Genomic DNA, 17,500 nt, shown 5'->3' on the forward strand with positions numbered 1-17,500 from the left:
ACGCCATAACTTCCGCAAATCTATCAAGTTGTTAAACAGTTCACCAAAACCAAGTGATTTAAAGGAGCGAGGACAGTCAGTCAGCACCATGTACTACAATGACTTGGGATGCATTCACTTTCAACTCCACAAATACAATTTAGCTGCATTTTACTTCAGACAGGCTTTACAAGAAAATTACAAAGCTCTTGCTTCATTGCCTCTTGTTGATAAAAGTAGGTTTACAAATTTTGAATAAGAGTAATTATTCATTATTAGTATCACCCACCTAGTGGACTAAAATGCAAATCCTGCATTTTGATTGGCTATGCTACTAGAGGACTATTATTAATAGTCCTCGAATAGTGAAAAGCATGACGCTTTCTTTTGTTTTATTCCCAAATAAATATATCTTAACTTGCATTTGCTAACTTCATTATTGCCTTTTTTGTTCGACTAGTTGGGTGATACTAAAACAATTAGACCCTTCGCCCTCAAGGGCCATGGTTCAATAGCCCATTCGGCTTCGCCTAATGGGCTATTGACCTGTAGCCCGCAAGGTCTATGGGTCTAATTGTTAATCATCACTTTTACAATAAGATCACTAGATAATAAGAGTAACAGCTTTTAATTAATAGTTTTCTTTTTTGCGTGAGTATTTAAAGAAAAGGTGAAGGGCTGTGGTCTCCTTAGAGTAAAAGCGAAGGACAACTCCCCAAAGCCAACTGTTCCAAGGCCAACAGTTGGTTGACAGTCGGCTGACAGTCGGGAAATCTATTTTAGAGGAAATACTCACCAACGGTCTACCGACAGGATGTCAAATAATTATTGAAAATGCTTTTGTACAATGGACCTTTCCACTGTTACACTCTGTCTTTGCTGGGGAGCAAACATCGCTAAATGTATGGGATTTTGGCTGACTTGGAACTGCTGTATCACCACTACAAAGAGGCAGATTTCCACATTGAGAGTGTCTTTCAAAAGACATTTATACTGAGATTATTGTCATGAAATATAAGAACAGATTCAGGCTACAATGACCATAAACGAATTTTTAAGATTTTGTACAAAACCTTCTAATCAAAATCATTCAAATTGCTGCAAAATTAGAAGCCACATGAGATAATCGGTACAATCGTGGTACAATCAAAGATTTATAATTTGAATTTACTGACACCGTATATTTCTTAATGGCCTTACTTCCTTTTGAATGAACGATATCAGTAAAACTATTTAAAGTAGTGGCGAAAGTTGGAAATCCGTTTCTTTTTATTCACGCTACAATGGTGCAAAGCCAGCCAAAATCTCATACATTTACTGTAATTTTAACCGTTTTTGCCCCCCAGCGAGGATGGCGTCAAAAACCATGGAAAGGTCTATGGCAAGGAAAGCTGATCAAATCAAATTAAATTAAGGTTTTTGATGCAAGGGAGGAAAATCAGAGTAACCAGAGAGAACATTTTTGAAATGGAGTAGAGAACTATCAAATGCAAACGGCAATCCAGGAATTCATCCTGGACCAAATTGGTACACTGTAGAAGGCCATTGCTCTTAGCACAGAGCTTTGCCCGCTGCTCTCAAATAAACCACAGAATGATTTACCCTCACGGATGTTAAGTTACGTTGTATGGGGTAAACTGTTTCAATTACTGCATGCAAAATTGAGTTGAAAGCAGTGTTATGAAATATGAAATTTTGTTGTTGTTTTATTTTTATTTTTATTTTTTAAAATAAACTGAAAGCAACAGAATAATTTATTTAAAAATATTCTGTTGCCTTCAGTTTTAATTTATCATTTCTTCAATCAGTTATCATCTAGAGTGATTCCTTGGATATTAAAGCATTTTTAATTGGGCAGAATTTGGCTGCAATTTTGCCACAACCATGCAAAATTGTTATTTTTTGGAACGTTTCATCTGGGTCCTTCAATAATTTACAATTTTATAAATGCTTTAATAAAAGATTTTTTTACTGTGTTTACATGTATGTCTCATGATTTGTCAAAGACTCCCATGTTACTGGTAATTTGTCATTCTGCTCCCAGTTGTTAGAGTAGGTTAAAGCCTCGGGATACATTGAAGTTCTATCAACTGGATTAGTACGGTATTAGTTTCCATTTGATGCACAATGTAGTTCGACAATTTATCTGCTAGCCTAAGTTGTCATTAAGTTAATACTAATCAGTTATTCTTTTATATTGTTATTTACCTCATCTATTGATTTGTTCTGTGTCTTTTCACAGTTAAACATAATTGTGTGTGATTTATTCACACTTCAGCCAGCACTGCTAAACAAAACTGTTTTTAAAGTCATAATTCATTTTGGCACCAAATCCTTGTATGTATTGGTTGTCAAAACCAGTGCCAAGAAGACAGTTATTAAGCAAAGGAGAAAAAAAAATTAATGTCTTCAAGGCTGTTGCCTAACAGGAGCCCGGTAGCCTGGGGCTCCCAAAGAATAGCTCTGGGCGCCTTAATTTTTCACAGCAACACCTTTCACTTCATATGTTGGGCTCCTAAGTTCTCAGCGTTTAGCTCTGAGGGCCCCTTTAAAATTTTCTTAGGCAGCAACCTTGGTCTTCTTGTAGCATCTCACTCCTAGAAAATTGTTGAAAACCATGGCCTAAAAGCTACACTCTGTTTCACTTTTCCAGATGCTTCAGTCTCCAGCCGCCCTCTGGTTACACTTGGAGTGAACCGCCGTCATGAGATACTGTATAATCTAGGGATTCAGCTGCTTTTCTCTGGAAGACCTGTGGCAGCATTTGATTGCTTGGTTGAAGCTGTTCAAGTTTATCACACAAATCCTCGTCTTTGGCTCAGGCTAGCAGAGTGTTGCATTGTATCTTTTCAGTTGGTGAGTGTAATAATAATTATTATTGTTGAGTGTAAGACTCCTGTTCTCGGCAAACATGGCAGTATTTTGAACATGTTGTAACTTTGATATTTGTGGTAAACCATATATTAACAAACTATTACAATAATCTATTCTACTTGTGACCAATGCATGTATTTTCTCTTCACGCAGTTACGGACTCTAATACAATATTTGACATTGCTCTTTAAATGGTGTGCTTTTTTAGCTGCAGGGTACATGTTAGCCTGTGTACAGCTGCCCTAAAAAAAATTGTAGAGGAACATCTGTGATTTACTGTTGATAATAATTGTGTTCAATACCACATGATTTTTCCTGGAATGTATGGAAACTGATTTGATTGGTTATTATTCCCCGATCATTACATCATTGAAACAACAAGTTTTTATTTTTATTTCTCCAAACAAAGTCATGAAAGTTTGTGTGTAATTTGTGCATGACAAAAAATACAGATAAAAATCTTTTGAAGTACGAGCAGAATTGTTATCTGTGGAGGTTAGGTGGAAATTGATTCTATGTACATTCGTAGAAATTGTTCTTCAGCGCTGAAGAAACGAAAGGGTGCTCATGACGAATCTTCATGAGGTGAATAGCATGATTCAAAAGATTGTTTACCCAGAAACGTCTTCTGCTGTTCCCTTACCATTCAATGTAATCCCAACGCCTTGCTCAGACCAGCCTAGCATGATTTTCAAGAACAGGCTACAAAGAGTTTTGGGCTGGAAGATTTCAATCAATCAATCCAATTTTGGTCCGGTTTTATCCCCGTAAACGGGGGTGGCTGGATTTACCCCACTTTGTCAGCAATCTTTCTAACTCCCACTCTCCATTTTGCTTGATTCATGGTGTCCTTTTTCTCCAAACCAACACTCTTGCATGCTCTCCTTCTCCACTTGCGTCTTCCACATCTTCTTTGGTCGTCCTCACTTCCTCTTGCCCTTCACTTTGAACTCCAATGCTTTTCTCAGAACATGCCCATCATCCCTCCTCAACACATGCCCGTACCATGTCACTCCATTTGCCTTTGCCATCTGAACCACTACAGTGTATTTCCTTCAGTCCCAACATCACCACACGTTGCTCTCACCATTACTCTCTCAGTCCTTCTCAAAATTAGGATTTTTTTTGAGATTTATAGCTTTTGATATATCAAGCTTTTGGAAAACATGTGCTCTTAATTTTTCCAACATGCATTGTTTACTTTAGGAAACATGAAAAGTATTGAAACAATAGGTTTTTCATGATTTTGTTGATAACATATTATCTTAATCAATCCAATTTTGGTGTTGAGGTTGATATCCTAATAAAGCACTTTTGACTTCTACTGTATTTGATTAAAATGGACACACTGTATCTTTTGTATTGCAGTCTGATGATTTTCGACAGAAGTGTATCAAGAAGAGTGATGTTATACATGATGTTGTTGGTTCAGGACCCCATCGGAAAATTGTTTTGTCTCCTCAGACAGACAAACAGCCTGGCTCTGAGTGAGTGACACTGACAGCTGTGCACCTACAATAATTTAGATCCTCACTGCTTACATGTAGTCCTTTAAATAAACCTTTTGTCAAACTGTAAAGCCCCACCTTCAAAATCAAGCATTTAGTGCAACTTGATTGGCCATGTGCCCACTTCTCCCAACAATGCATCAAAGTGTTTGATTTAACATTACTTGCCTTTTTGGCCACCCGCTGTTCAGTTTTGTAAATTACTTATTTTTATTTTTGATTGTTTAGCAGGATTTTAAGGGTCCATTTTATCCACTATGCTGTAATCTAGCATTTGTTCTTTTGACAAGCACTGTATTAGCAAACAAGAAAAAATAATGATATTTTGACAAAGTTGCCTCTTTGGTTTCACCAGAGAGAGTAAAGGCCAATCAGCTGCAATGCCAGCCTGCACTCTGGCATTTGCTTCACTGTGTCTTCAGAATGCTCTGATGTTGCTAAAGAGTGCAGAGGTGACTCCAGTTCATGAATTAGAGAGCATATTGGAAAATCAAATGCCCAAGGAAGAAGATCCATTTAACCAAGACACAGACGCTTTGAGGTACAATTCAAGTTAGTTAGGTACCAAATAGTTTGGTGTTTAATGTAAGAGTTGCCTTGCACATGATATTAGTTTAAAAGTATAATATTATTATTTTCTGATTTTGAATCCTGAATGATTATTACAGCTAAATTAGCTACTTGAGCTGTTGCTTAGAAGGGAGAAGTGGTGATTAAATCATTCAAGCATCAAATGCTTGTTGTATTAAAATGTTATTTTATGGTATTTCATGTACCATGAATATTATACTGTTCTTATTCTATTATGATGGTATTTTTTCTTTTTTGTAAAGTCTCTAACACTAAACTATGCCACATACATGTAAGCCTTTGTCTTAGGCTTTTTGTTGAAATCATTTTTCTGCATTACTGATAGTTAAATACATAGATACAAGGTATTTTGAAGTTTGAGATAAGAAATAAGGATTATTTGAATGCTATTAGTGTTACCTTGGGAAGTTGAAATTTGGCAAAATTGAATACCAGCTACCCCAATGTACATTTGTACATGTACTGTCGGTGGACAGATGTCCAACAGTTCCATGAACAGCAACAATCAGCTGACAAAAAGATGCTTTTGTTGTTGCTACATGTAGTCACCCTTTGCAATTGGGTCTTAGTACAGGTCTGTGTATGAATATCATAGCAAAACAGTCAAGTGTTGCTTCTCAGTGACAGTGGCTCTGGTTTTAGTAGGTCCTCATCTATACAGAGTGAAACCAGTATTCCTGCTCCTCCTGGGCCCCCTGTGAAACTTCGTGAGCTTCCACACCTAAGGTAAAGCAACTTAGCTTAAACTGATATGATTGCATTGGTCTTTTAGCTGACACTGCTACTCTAGATCCATTGAATGTGGGAAATAATTTTAAATCTCCTAGATTGAAGTTCAGGCGTTGCATTAGCATCATGATGGGGTTATGGGTTCTCAAAAATGTGGATTTATGCAGTGTTTGGTTTCTTTACTGTTGTACATGTAATTTTTAGCAGTGAAGGTAGTACATTTTATGAGCTAAGGAGCATAAAAATACAAATCATTAATTGATTATACTACTACTATTACTACTACTACTACTACTGCTACTACTACTACTACTACTACTACCACTACTACTACTAATAATAATATTATTTTTATTATCATTGTTATTATTATTATTATTATTATTATTATTATTATTATTATTATTATTATTATTATTATTATTATTATTATTATTATTATTATAGCAAAACAAAATAATTAGAAGCCATATTTGCCTTAACCCTTTGACTCCCAAGCCGGCCTGAACTGGCCATACTTAGTATATTATTCTGTCTAATGCCGGACGATTTTACTCGTCAATTGGGAACCCCGACAGGTGATATACAAGAGCCAAAATCGTAATGAAGTTGTTTTAGACGTGGGGGCAGCCTTAGGGCTTTTTTGAAAACTGATGCACCTTGTTGCATTATTTTGTTCTGGTGTGATTTTAGGTGTTCCATTCTAGCCTGCAGTGCTTATGTGGCACTGGGTCTGGGAGACAATGTGATGGCCTTAGCTCATGCACAGAGATTGCTATCGCAGTCAAATCTTGTGGGAGCACTCAAGTTAGTGAAAAGTTCTTTTTCCAATAAGCTCTTAAATATTAATCATTGTTGAAGGTATGACATACAGAGCTCCAATAAGGAGTCTTCACTTCTTGAAGATGAGAAAAAAAGCAGATTCCATTTGTATTTGCTCAACAGATTTTAATAAATAAATAATAATAAATAAATAATAAATAGATTTATATAGCGCCATATCCTAACTGCTCTATGGCGCTTTACAATACTGTATTAAAAAGATAATGACTACATTAATTACAAATACATTAAAAGATAATTAAGACAAAAATCACATGAAATCACAAAATATTTGAAAAAAAAGCTTTTTTGAAAAGGTAAGTCTTCAGACATTTCTTAAAAGTAGCTAAAGAAAAACCAGGCTGTCTCATATGAATGGGCAGAGCATTCCACAACCGTGGGGCAGCCACTGCGAAAGCTCTGTCACCATAAGACTTTTGAATAGACCTTGGGACAACCAGAAGAGACTGATTGGATGACCTGAGACTACGACTGGGGATATATGGTGTTAGCAAATCACTAATATAAGAAGGGGCTAAATTATTCAGAGATTTAAAAACCAACAACAAGATCTTAAAAACAATGCGATGCTCCACTGGTAACCAATGGAGCTCAGAAAGTAGTGGTAAAGTATGACCAAATTTAGGATAACGCTTAACAAGACGAGCGGCGCAGTTCTGTACAGACTGTAGCCTCTGAATCTGGTATTTTGGTAGTCCGTATAAAAGGGCATTCCCATTGTCTAACCTGCAAGTTATAAAAGCATGTATAAGCGCTATTGTAGACTCCGCTGACAGATAGTTCCTAATTTTGGCTATCCTCCTTAGATGGTAAAAAGCCGATTTGCATATAGCACTAATATGTTTCTCAAACGTTAAACCATTGTCAAAAACTACACCCAAATTACGAGCTGATGCTGATGACTGTACTACGGAACAACCAATTGTGAGAGAAGATAACACGGGACCCCTTTACCCCTTTACCCCCTTTACCCCTTTACCCTTGCATGAGCAACTAATAGATAACCAGCTTATGAATGACAGAGAGGCTGCTTTGATAGAAACAGTCATCTTGTTTTTCTTATGTACATGCAGACTAGTGATCATTACACAATTTTTAAAAGCAGGTAGAGATTTGTACCAATTCAAGGTCACCGGAAGCGTCTTGCAGCCATTCACAGGTTTAAGGTCAATGAGCATACATAATCTAAATGGAAAGAAACATCTGCACTTTAACCAAGATTTTTGCTATAAACACAAACTGCCTTTGGGCGTAGCTGCCAATGATTAGTCTGCTCTTTGTGCTATCTGCTGCTAAGTTCATGTCAAAAAATTAATATGGCATTGCTATTTCTACAGGATCTTTGTTGGTTAGTACTTTCTTTTACTGTGGTCCTTCTTTCAGGTTTCTGGGTCATATATATGCTGCAGAAGCTCTCATCAAACTGAATCGCTTACCTGAGGCTATTATGCATCTGTCGACAGAGAATATCAACAATATAAATATCACCCCTCCCACTTGGGCAGCTGAAGGTTGGCATAAGTAACATAATTGATTGCATCAGTATACTCGTAAAACATTCTTACATTGCCTTTTGATAGGGTATGCCTGTTTACATTGATTTTTCTACGTGCCGTCTTCTCAATCAAAGTTTACATAAATGTATATTTGTATTTGTAAAAAAAGACGATTGACTGCACCAATCTTGATACTCAAAGGAAGCCTCCAAATATTGTGCCTTTCCATTTACCCAGGTCCTTCTTTCATTAACTCTGTTCACTCCTGTAATATTGTACCTTAAGGATGAAATTACCGGCTATGGCTATCTTTCATTCTGTTTTGGTGACAAATGTTATTTGTGCTAACTTCTCAGCAATGAGGGCTCTTCTTACAAAGACCTGGTGGAGAAAGGGGAATATTTGCAGTATTCATCTTTCTTGCTCTGACCTGGTCCTTGATGCTAACATTCATTCCTCTGAGGCTAGTTCATCATTTTGTGCATATATTATTAATTTGCGCATTCAATGTTTATTTTTATATACAGGGGGTGTATTGAAATTAGCGCTGTTTATCAAAATTCGTTTACTTCGTCTGGCAGTTAGCTGATGTAATTTTGTATTTGAATTATTTTCAAGTTATTTCAAGCGACAGTACTGATAAGGACAAAGAATTTTCTAAACCACATGGTAAGATGTAGTAACACTCAATAGGGTCATTGATACAGGTATATTCCCTTTGCACACTCTTTTCACACTCTTTGCACAGTCTTTTCAGTGTGTGCTATTCGTAGTATCTGGAGAGCAAAGGAGTTGGCAATAAACCCTAAAACAATATAAGATGTTTAAATACCAGAACAGTTGCAGGTTGCCACAGCTGCTATACTTTTGCGATGAGTGGGAGAGAACAACTGTCTCTGAATCAAGCAATAAATCAATCAGTCCACAACCAATCAATTTACTAATTACAATCACTTTGGTCTAATACGAATTCTCAATTACATTGATTGCTTCAAGGAGAAACTTTCACGTGGGGTGGGGGTGGTCCAGTTCTGCAGGCGGATGATTGATTTGTGGCTGCAAATCCGCTTGGAGATTGGGGTTAGTAGGGGGGAGGGGATCTTATTTGTCTAGATGGCGCAAGAGCAATAAAGAAATCTAGAGCGGTTTCCAATTGAGTGTCGAAAGTAATTAGCGAATTACTTTGGTTTTGCATTACTTCACTCAGTGATTGGTTCAAAGTTCTCGCGCCACTTTTTCAACCAATCAGAAGTGAAACCAAAACCAATCGTGGCTCGCGCGTGCACGTTTTCCCGCGATTTGTGTCGGCTACGTGTAATTACTTCGAGTTTTCATTGGTTTACTGGATTGTCTCCGTCCTTTTTGATTGGCCAAAGTAATTACTTTGGTTTTGGTTTTACGACACTTATTTGAAAACCGCTCTAAGAACCATATTTACTGGTATTAATAACTGATCATGAATTGATTGTCTTGTGTTTAGAAAATGAAAAGAAAATTACTTGGAAACTAGTGGTTAAAAAGAAAAAAACGTTAAAATTTTAGACAGGAAAAGAATTTTAAAACATTGAACATCATCTAGGTTTAATCATGTAGCTTCGTTTTGTGCAAAATTAACTTTGAGAGAGAGCCTGTGTATTTGTGTCTTCCTTACACAGCTTGTGAGAAGATGTACTTTCCTCAGTCTTTAAGTGAAGCACGAGCCTCATTTCTGGTCAATCTAGCAGGAGTATACAGCTTACGCGGTGAATTTGACAAGGCACGCAAGTGTTTGCAGCAGGTAAAACGTTTCCTTAACGGTTACTGAATCTTCAGTCCTTAGTTTTCTTTCGATAGAATATGTAAAACAGATCGGAATTAAGTGACATACTGCGAACGGCCAAGAGGTTTTTTGATTTACCGCGAAGTGGACAAATATTCCCCAAAACGTTACTCGTGTCCACACAAGGTTTTTAAAGGGACATAAAAATAGACGCTAGTCATGTGAGGATAAAATGGTCCGGTATTCGGCGAAACTGGCTAGATAATTGGAGAAGGTACTCAGTTGCATCCCAATTCAGCTCATTCATTTGTATTCCTTCCATTCCTAATTCCTGAAAAAGCGTCAAGTCAGTGATTTTGCAACGAATTAGGTAGCTAAAAAGTTGTTTCTCTTTCTGAAGGCTTTTGTGCAAGGTTATTCCAAAGAAATGTCCTCGCGAATGGTTTTACTGGCAGTCTACATAGAGCTACAGACTGGTGAGTATTCACAAATGACAAGTTAAAAAAAATGCACTAGGCGCTCTGCTACCACAAATTTTGCCACGGGATGACGGACAAGATAAACACCATTTTTTTTTTGGCTCCCATTGAGGAAATGGATGACTGCGATTTAAAAATTGTTACAGGTTTTATGTACTAGAATTTCGAACATTTACTTTAAAGATGTCGTAAAATTCAAACCAGTGATGCCATCTTGCCTACGAAGTATACCGGAAACATGCAATAGCATGTAACCAGTTCGACATGCGACCACACCGTAAAATGCAATTTGCCCAGCTCTCTTGAAATCATTAGCGATTGCAGGCGGCGTAAATAGTTGATGACGGCTCTGGACGGTCGGATCAAATCATTTGAGACAAAAGATAAGTAGGATAGGCGAAGCGGCCAAACCTGCATGTCTCTAACCGCGTCGCGGTGTTTTATGTAGAATGTCGATATCTTGTTTCAGGGAGTCTAATTAGCTTTATCTTGCATTCATCTGAGCAAACCCTAACCCCCCGCCGAAAAACGTCACGAAATTGTCCTTTTTGTATTTTTAGGGAACATTGCAGGTGCACTGCAGACGATTAAAAAACATCAAGTTGTTCCAGTAAACAGAGGACTCGGGAAAGTCACAAAGAAGACTCGCGCTGCAGACATATGGAAATCTTGAATATCATCATTCTTTGCGCTCAGGGACTAGAATCACTGTTTAAAAAGGAGCCTTGTTGTCGTATTCTCTGTTTCTACTTTGTAAAGACATCGGAAAATTAAACGTTGTCTGCCAAGCTTCATTGCTGATTTCATTCTTAACTCGGTACTGGGGCCCGCCCGTTTCTCGAAAGTCCCAATAACTTTTCGGACCCGAAAAGCCATTTGTGAAACCGCCAACCGCTAGTTTTGGAAAGCTGATCATTTAACATGTTTTCAAGGTAACGAAAAGAAAAATGACTGTGAAGTTTCACGACTAAAATCCTCTCCGTTGTTGAGATACAAAGGGAATTGTGACACCCGAAAATGGCCCGTTAAGTTTCGGGACATTCGAGAAACGGGCCCCTGGTTCCACTACTGTAAGAAAAAGGTTGGCGCAAAGACGAGAACGGTTTCCTCCCTCTATTGTGCACCCCATTGTGACTTCCGTTAATTCGTCCTGCGCGTCAAGAGGTTTTTTCCCCCTTTCCATAAAAATAAAGTTGACTTTTATTACAGTGCAGTTATATTGTTGCAAAATGAAGCTTTTGAGATATTAGTAGAATACTAACAAACCTTACCTTGTACGCATTGTGCTGCTGCACGGTAATGCTGGCTAGCTAATTCCCGCGTCACATTGGTAGACTCCGACGTGAGGTTGGATGCAATTCTTAAACCACAAGCCCGTAGCCCGTAGCCAATCATAAGGCCGGATTTGGTACTAAGTGACACGAATGAACCAATTAGCGCGTGATGCATTTGAAGAGGCGTCGGCGATTTTGTTTCGTTGAGAAAAGCGAATCCATTCACGTGCACAAGGAACGGGTCGCATTACAGACCGATTTGTAATTTGCCTGGCTTTAAAACGGCTGGAAAAATCGAATTGCAAGACCTGAAATAAAATTGATGAATAACATTTATGGTCGCATTTTGATTTAGTTAAAATGCAAATGCAAATGCAAATCACCCAGGCGAAATTTTAGCGGCAAACAATTGTCTTCAGTCACCTTTAGCGGAGGGCTCCTTTGTTTTTCGAAATTTGGAAAAATTGGTTAGCCCCACCCAGGCACACCGGCGTCTCTGATGTTTTTTCCTATTTTGAATTTTTGAAAAAGTGAAATCAAATGAGGGGTCGCATTAGAAAAAAGCCGTGTTGACAGATCTTAGTCCCTAGAGTAAACAAGTTTTCGCAAAATCGTCTCTAATGCGACCCGGAATGGAGGTATATCTATGACAAAATTCAATGATCAGTATTTGAAATAAAATTGAAAAAATCATGAATGCATCAATCCAAAGCTGAATAGCAAAAGGCCGAAAGAGGCATAACACAGAGAGAAATAACGCAAATAGCCATAACGCAAATAGGCATAACGCGAATAGGCATAACGCAAATGCCATAGCGCAAAAAGGATAACGCAGAGCCATAACGCAAAGAGGCATTACTTAAACAGAAAGGAAAAGTTGACGTTTTTTTTAGAGCTGAAATTATTTACGGAGTACGCAGCTAGTCTCCACTCTTCAAAGGGCCTTTGTGTTATGCCTCGGCGTTACGCTTTTTTGCGTTACGCGTTTCTGTATTGTGCCTTGTGACGCTATGCCTTTGCGTTATTCCTCTTTACGTTATGACTATTTGCAATATGCCTTTTTGCGTTATGGCTGTTTGCGTTATGCTTCTGGCCATTTGCAGAATCGGCTTGTTGCCATTCAGCTTTGGATTGATGCATTTAAGATTTGGAGGATTTTATTTCAAATACTGATCATTGAAGTTTGTCATAGAAATACCTCCATAACCCGGGCCTAAGATCGGACATAAAGGTCCACAGGAAACTCTGGCCACTCATCCCGACATAGTGGTCCAGTTCAAGTGCTTGTAAGCACTGCTTTATGCTATCCAGGAAGCAGCACTGCAGAGCAAGCACATGCATGGACACTCAACGTGCTCGATTAGTGTCATAAGGTCGGCAGACACGAGGGGTCATGTTGCAGCCACAAAAAGGTGTAAGTGCACACTGAGGCGACATTTGGGGGTTATTTTGTCCCTGCGATGAGTCCCATGAAGTTCAACAAGCTGAACTTCATGGGACTCGACGTGGACAAAATCACCCCCAAATTGGTGTTGCACAGTTACAAAAGTATCAGTTCACACGAGGGCACATGTGGCTGCAACATATCCCTGAAACATGTACCTGCAACATTTTCATGTGTGTGCCAAGTTGTGATTTTGTCCCTTCTCCATATCCCCGCTACACGTTCCTGCTACATGTCGCGTCATTGTGCACTACACAAGTTTTTCGTCCCTGCAACATAACCCCTGGTGTCTGCCCACCTATAGTGAAGTCTTTGAAAAACATCCGGCAGCAAGACTTCCTGTTGTATCGATGTAAATGGTTCTCTACATTGGTGGATTAGAATGACCACAAATGCAGTCCTTTAATGGCAATAACATGGACAGGAATCATATCAAGGCAAGTTCTCGCACTAGTAACCCATCCCTATGGACCTCTTTAGCTTGTACGCTTTGTTTTCTCATTTCAGACCACGTGATGTTACTCTAGGAAACAGTTACTTTCAAATGTCGTCTTACGCAGGTGTCATTGTATGCGTAACTTAAGGAAAATTCCCTTGGGAACATCACGTGGTCTGAAATGGGAAAACAAAACGTACAAGCTAAAGAGGTCCATTCCCCACATAACACGGCCAGTTGGTCACCCATCCAGGTATATTACCCTGCCCTCACCCCCAAACAAGATTTCAGTAAACAGACGGGAACCGGTGTTTTCCTGTATGTCGTAGTTTCCAAGTGATAGGGCCGGCATAATTTGCACGTCATTCATGACGTTTGAGCACAAACCGCTGTATCATTTAATAGAAAAGACATCATTACATTCTCACTCGATTTAATACAAAACTGTAACGCCGATATAGTTTTTTTAACATACAAACAAGGAATACTCTTTGACTGTCAGTTGTTCCAAAACAAGACGTTTTCTGCTCTGCAGCAGCAGCTAAGTCGCCTTCTTCCTCCGTGAATTCTTTTTAATCAAGTCCATAAGATTTTCATGTGTTAGAGTATCTCTTTGCCTTCTTTTTCTTGATGAGTGCTTCGTTTGTTGTCTTTGTTGCTGTAAGTAAGGTGAATTCAAAAGCTCTTGAGGCATCGTGACTCCTAAAGGCTGCAAACTCTCTACCAAGTCACGAAATACGTGCTTGTTTGTGTTATTGATAAAAGTCAAGGCCCAGCCAGTTTTTCCCAGTCTGCCAGCTCGTCCCACTTGATGAATGTACTCCTCAACTGATGAAGGCATGTCGAAATTGATAACCTGGAAATGTCACCCCAAGAATGCTCAGTCATTAAGATTGCAAATAATTGCATTAAATGTCAGGTATGAGCTGTCTAAGATAAGACTCCTGCACTGGGGCCCCCTTCTCGGACGTCCAGATAACTTTTCGGGCCAATTTCGACCCCAGAGCTCTTCTCGTGACTAAGGGAGAGAAGAGATCTGGGGAAGCCTGAAACAAATTGTCTTCTCATTGGTTTTCGTGAAGAACAATCAAAAGCGTCCCTAATCGGTGCATTCGTGTTAGCATGAGCAGTGAGCAGGCGCCGTAAGGTTCACATAGCCAATTTTTGGCTATAAGAACCCTACGGCGTATGTTCTCCAACATAGAGTTCCCCAGAACCTTACGTCGATCCGTGGCTCTAGCGCGCTCTGGAGCCCGTTTCTCGAAAGTCCCGAAACTTTACGGGCCATTTTTCGGGTGTCACAATTCCCTTTGTAACTCAAGAACGGAGAGCATTTAATTCGTCAAACTTCAGAGTTATTTTTCCTTTTGTTACCTTGAAAACATGTTAAAAGATCGGCTTTCCAAAACAAGCGGTTGGCAATTTCACAAATGGCTTTTCGGGCACGAAAGGTTTTCGGGACTTTCGAGAAACGGGTCCCTGGTGACGAGAATGTTTTCGGGCCCGAAGATCTTTTAACATGTTTTCAAATTAACAAAAGGCAAAATGATAGTGAAGTTTCTGTTCTTAAAATACAGAGGGAATTGCGACACCACAAAAAGGCCCGAAAAGTTTCGGGAATTTGAAGCAACGGGCTCCTGGTTACTACGTAAGTGCCCAAAGAGAGCATTGTTTCGCTGAATTGTCAGCTTTAATTAATTATTCACGGCAACAAGTGCACGCGCGCGCTATTTTGCTCCGTTACTCCACTGAAATTTCAAATAGCGTTAAGTTAGTCTTATTCGCGCGAGTTACCTTAGTTAAAGTGGTGTACAAGCGTGAGTTCTTCAGTTGCTTTTGACTCATTCAAGCTGACCCTTTGCTAACCCGTTGCAGACCAATTGCTAACCCGTTGCTGACCAGTTGCCAGCCAGTGTACAGTAGTACAATTAACCCAGAAGTGTAGACTCGTGAACTGTTTGCTCAATACGGAGACAGTCATAGAAGTGTGTAGTCAATTTGTAATCTTTCTATTAGTTTCGAATTTGTAAGGCCGAGTATTAACGGACCTTTCACTTTAAGTCTTAAGTTTTAGTTCGAATTGTAATTTATTATATAAACACCAATGAAATACCAAGTGAGCTTTCGCGCGAAAACATATCTTCACACGTGAAAAGATCACTTTTACTATGGTTACATATAAAAATCGCGCCTTTCGATGCCTTTCGTGAAATGATTTTGTAGTTCACTGGTGTTCATACAATAAATAGAATATTACATGGCCGCTTGCAGATACGAAATTTCTCTTCTCGTATTGAAAAATATTTCACTCGTTCGCAAATATTTTTAAACACTCGAAGAGAAATTTCGTATCTCCGCGTAGCCATGAAATATACGATTCTGTTCCTTCGTATTTGGCGTCTTTGTTCAACGGAACAAGAATTACGACACGCGAGAAAATTCCTCCATCGCCCCACTTGAGAGATTTAACCGGCACCTTTGCGTGGAGCGGCAAAGGACAGGCTGCTGCTTGAAAAAAGCATAAATTCTCTTAATTCAACTTTTCAGTCTCCTTTGAGAAATTGCTCGAGGTCAAACAGGTTTTGTTGATTTTGGACGAAAAGTAAATTTCAGCTTTCACCGTTTGCAGCAAACTTAACGACATGCATTAACTAACGCAAAAATGGACCACTACTGCTGTGTATTCACTTGGTAATTTTACTATTCTCTATTTTCGAATTCCCCATAATACACTTTGTTTGCCCCCAAATTTTGCATAAACCATTGTTTTCAAATGCTCTTGGGAATATGCAGTGTCCCCAAGAGCATTTGAAAACAATAGTTTATGCAAAATTTGGGGGGCAAACAAAGTGTATTATGGGGAATTCGAAAATAGAGAATTACCGCTGACGCGTTTCAAGCGAGAGAGTTCTCGAGATTTAAAAAAAGCCAATCGATTTGACCCCATTGTCTATACCAAAATTATAAATTGATTTTAGTTGACCTTATCAACCAGTACTTGCTTGCCTGGTTAGATTTATTTTGAATCTCTTCTCTAATTGGAGAGAGAAGAAAGTGAACAAGGTTCTACCCTCGATCTTGTTACAGATTTCATTACATAACAGAAATAGCGTGGCGTGTAACTTAGCACTAAGGACGCTTTTCTTGTGTTACTAATTACCTGGCTAACATTGGGGAGATCAATTCCTCTTCCGAGCAAAGACGTACAAACAAGAACAGGACAGTCACCAGCTTGGAATGACTCCAATGTATTGCTTCTTTCAGTCTGTGATTTGTCACCATGCATTGGTAAGCAAAGAATACCACAAACCTGAAAAAGTTTACTGAAATTAAATTTCCATACTAAACATGCTGCTGCTTCAATAAAAAGGGAAGCACAAGAAATTCATCATCAACTGGGATGAAATACAGTGGAACCTGTACATAACGGCCCTCTCTTAAGCGGCCAGTTTTTCAAAGTCCCGATTTTTTGCTCACACAAACTCGGTATTTATTTCCGGTATTAGGCGGCCACCTCTATTAAGCGATCGCGGCCACCTTGTAGCAGTCCTATGCTTGTCTTTCTTTGTTATTTTTACCTGTATTAAGTGGTTACCCTTGAACCGAAAATAAGCCACATGCCATTTTATGCAGTATTTTATTGTTTAAAATACGATCCATCCTCACTATAAAGAAATAACATTTACAGAGCTATTGTAAGCTGTTAATCGGCCGCTTAGTCTTAGTATCGTTAACGCTTTCCTACGGTGGCCCATAGAGGACACAACACTACATTTTAATATCGCGCTATAAATTCAATGTTTATTTAATTAATAATCGTTTATTAAAAACTCTCTTGTAGTTGGCTATAAACTAAATTAACGAGTTACTTACACCCATAAGACTAAATACTGTAATAATATTACTATAATTAAGTAAAGTACGATCGTCCGGCTGAGTGCAGTCCTGAGAAGGACTGTTTGAGATGATGTTGTCTGACGTTTCGACAACCTGAGCGGAAGTCATCTTCAGAGTCAAGTGATTTGTGTAACGTCAGTAGATACTATAGGAACTCCGGTCGTAGACGTCATTTAGTCAACTTATTCGTG

The 17,500-nt window shown here is 38.8% G+C and overlaps 2 protein-coding genes across 3 annotated transcripts in view; one reads left to right on the top strand and one right to left on the bottom strand.

Annotated features, from left to right (window-relative positions):
- The window catches only part of LOC137992714 (CCR4-NOT transcription complex subunit 10-like), a 25,158-nt gene extending 13,692 nt beyond the window's left edge, over positions 1-11,466 (top strand). Inside the window, exons 10-20 of one of the 2 annotated variants that reach the window (XM_068838197.1) lie at positions 1-215; positions 2,633-2,835; positions 4,222-4,340; positions 4,717-4,902; positions 5,595-5,678; positions 6,375-6,488; positions 7,908-8,035; positions 8,639-8,689; positions 9,676-9,797; positions 10,180-10,255; positions 10,819-11,466. The exon at positions 1-215 is cut by the window's left edge and continues 41 nt beyond it. In XM_068838197.1, coding sequence (XP_068694298.1) covers positions 1-215; positions 2,633-2,835; positions 4,222-4,340; positions 4,717-4,902; positions 5,595-5,678; positions 6,375-6,488; positions 7,908-8,035; positions 8,639-8,689; positions 9,676-9,797; positions 10,180-10,255; positions 10,819-10,931 — 1,411 coding nt within the window. In that variant the 3' untranslated portion in view covers positions 10,932-11,466. The remainder of the gene's footprint in view (positions 216-2,632; positions 2,836-4,221; positions 4,341-4,716; positions 4,903-5,594; positions 5,679-6,374; positions 6,489-7,907; positions 8,036-8,638; positions 8,690-9,675; positions 9,798-10,179; positions 10,256-10,818) is intronic. The other variant, XM_068838198.1, reaches the window with a different exon arrangement.
- Positions 11,467-13,781: 2,315 nt separating this feature from the next.
- The window catches only part of LOC137992716 (probable ATP-dependent RNA helicase DDX59), a 12,311-nt gene continuing 8,592 nt past the window's right edge, over positions 13,782-17,500 (bottom strand). The window contains exons 4-5 of the mRNA XM_068838199.1: positions 16,573-16,722; positions 13,782-14,268 (exon numbers count right to left, since the gene is read on the bottom strand). Of these exons, the coding sequence (XP_068694300.1) occupies positions 13,954-14,268; positions 16,573-16,722 (465 nt within the window). The 3' untranslated portion in view covers positions 13,782-13,953. The remainder of the gene's footprint in view (positions 14,269-16,572; positions 16,723-17,500) is intronic.

The sequence above is a fragment of the Montipora foliosa genome, chromosome 2 (genome assembly GCF_036669935.1).
Source record: "Montipora foliosa isolate CH-2021 chromosome 2, ASM3666993v2, whole genome shotgun sequence".
In the NCBI taxonomy this organism is placed as follows: domain Eukaryota; kingdom Metazoa; phylum Cnidaria; class Anthozoa; order Scleractinia; family Acroporidae; genus Montipora; species Montipora foliosa.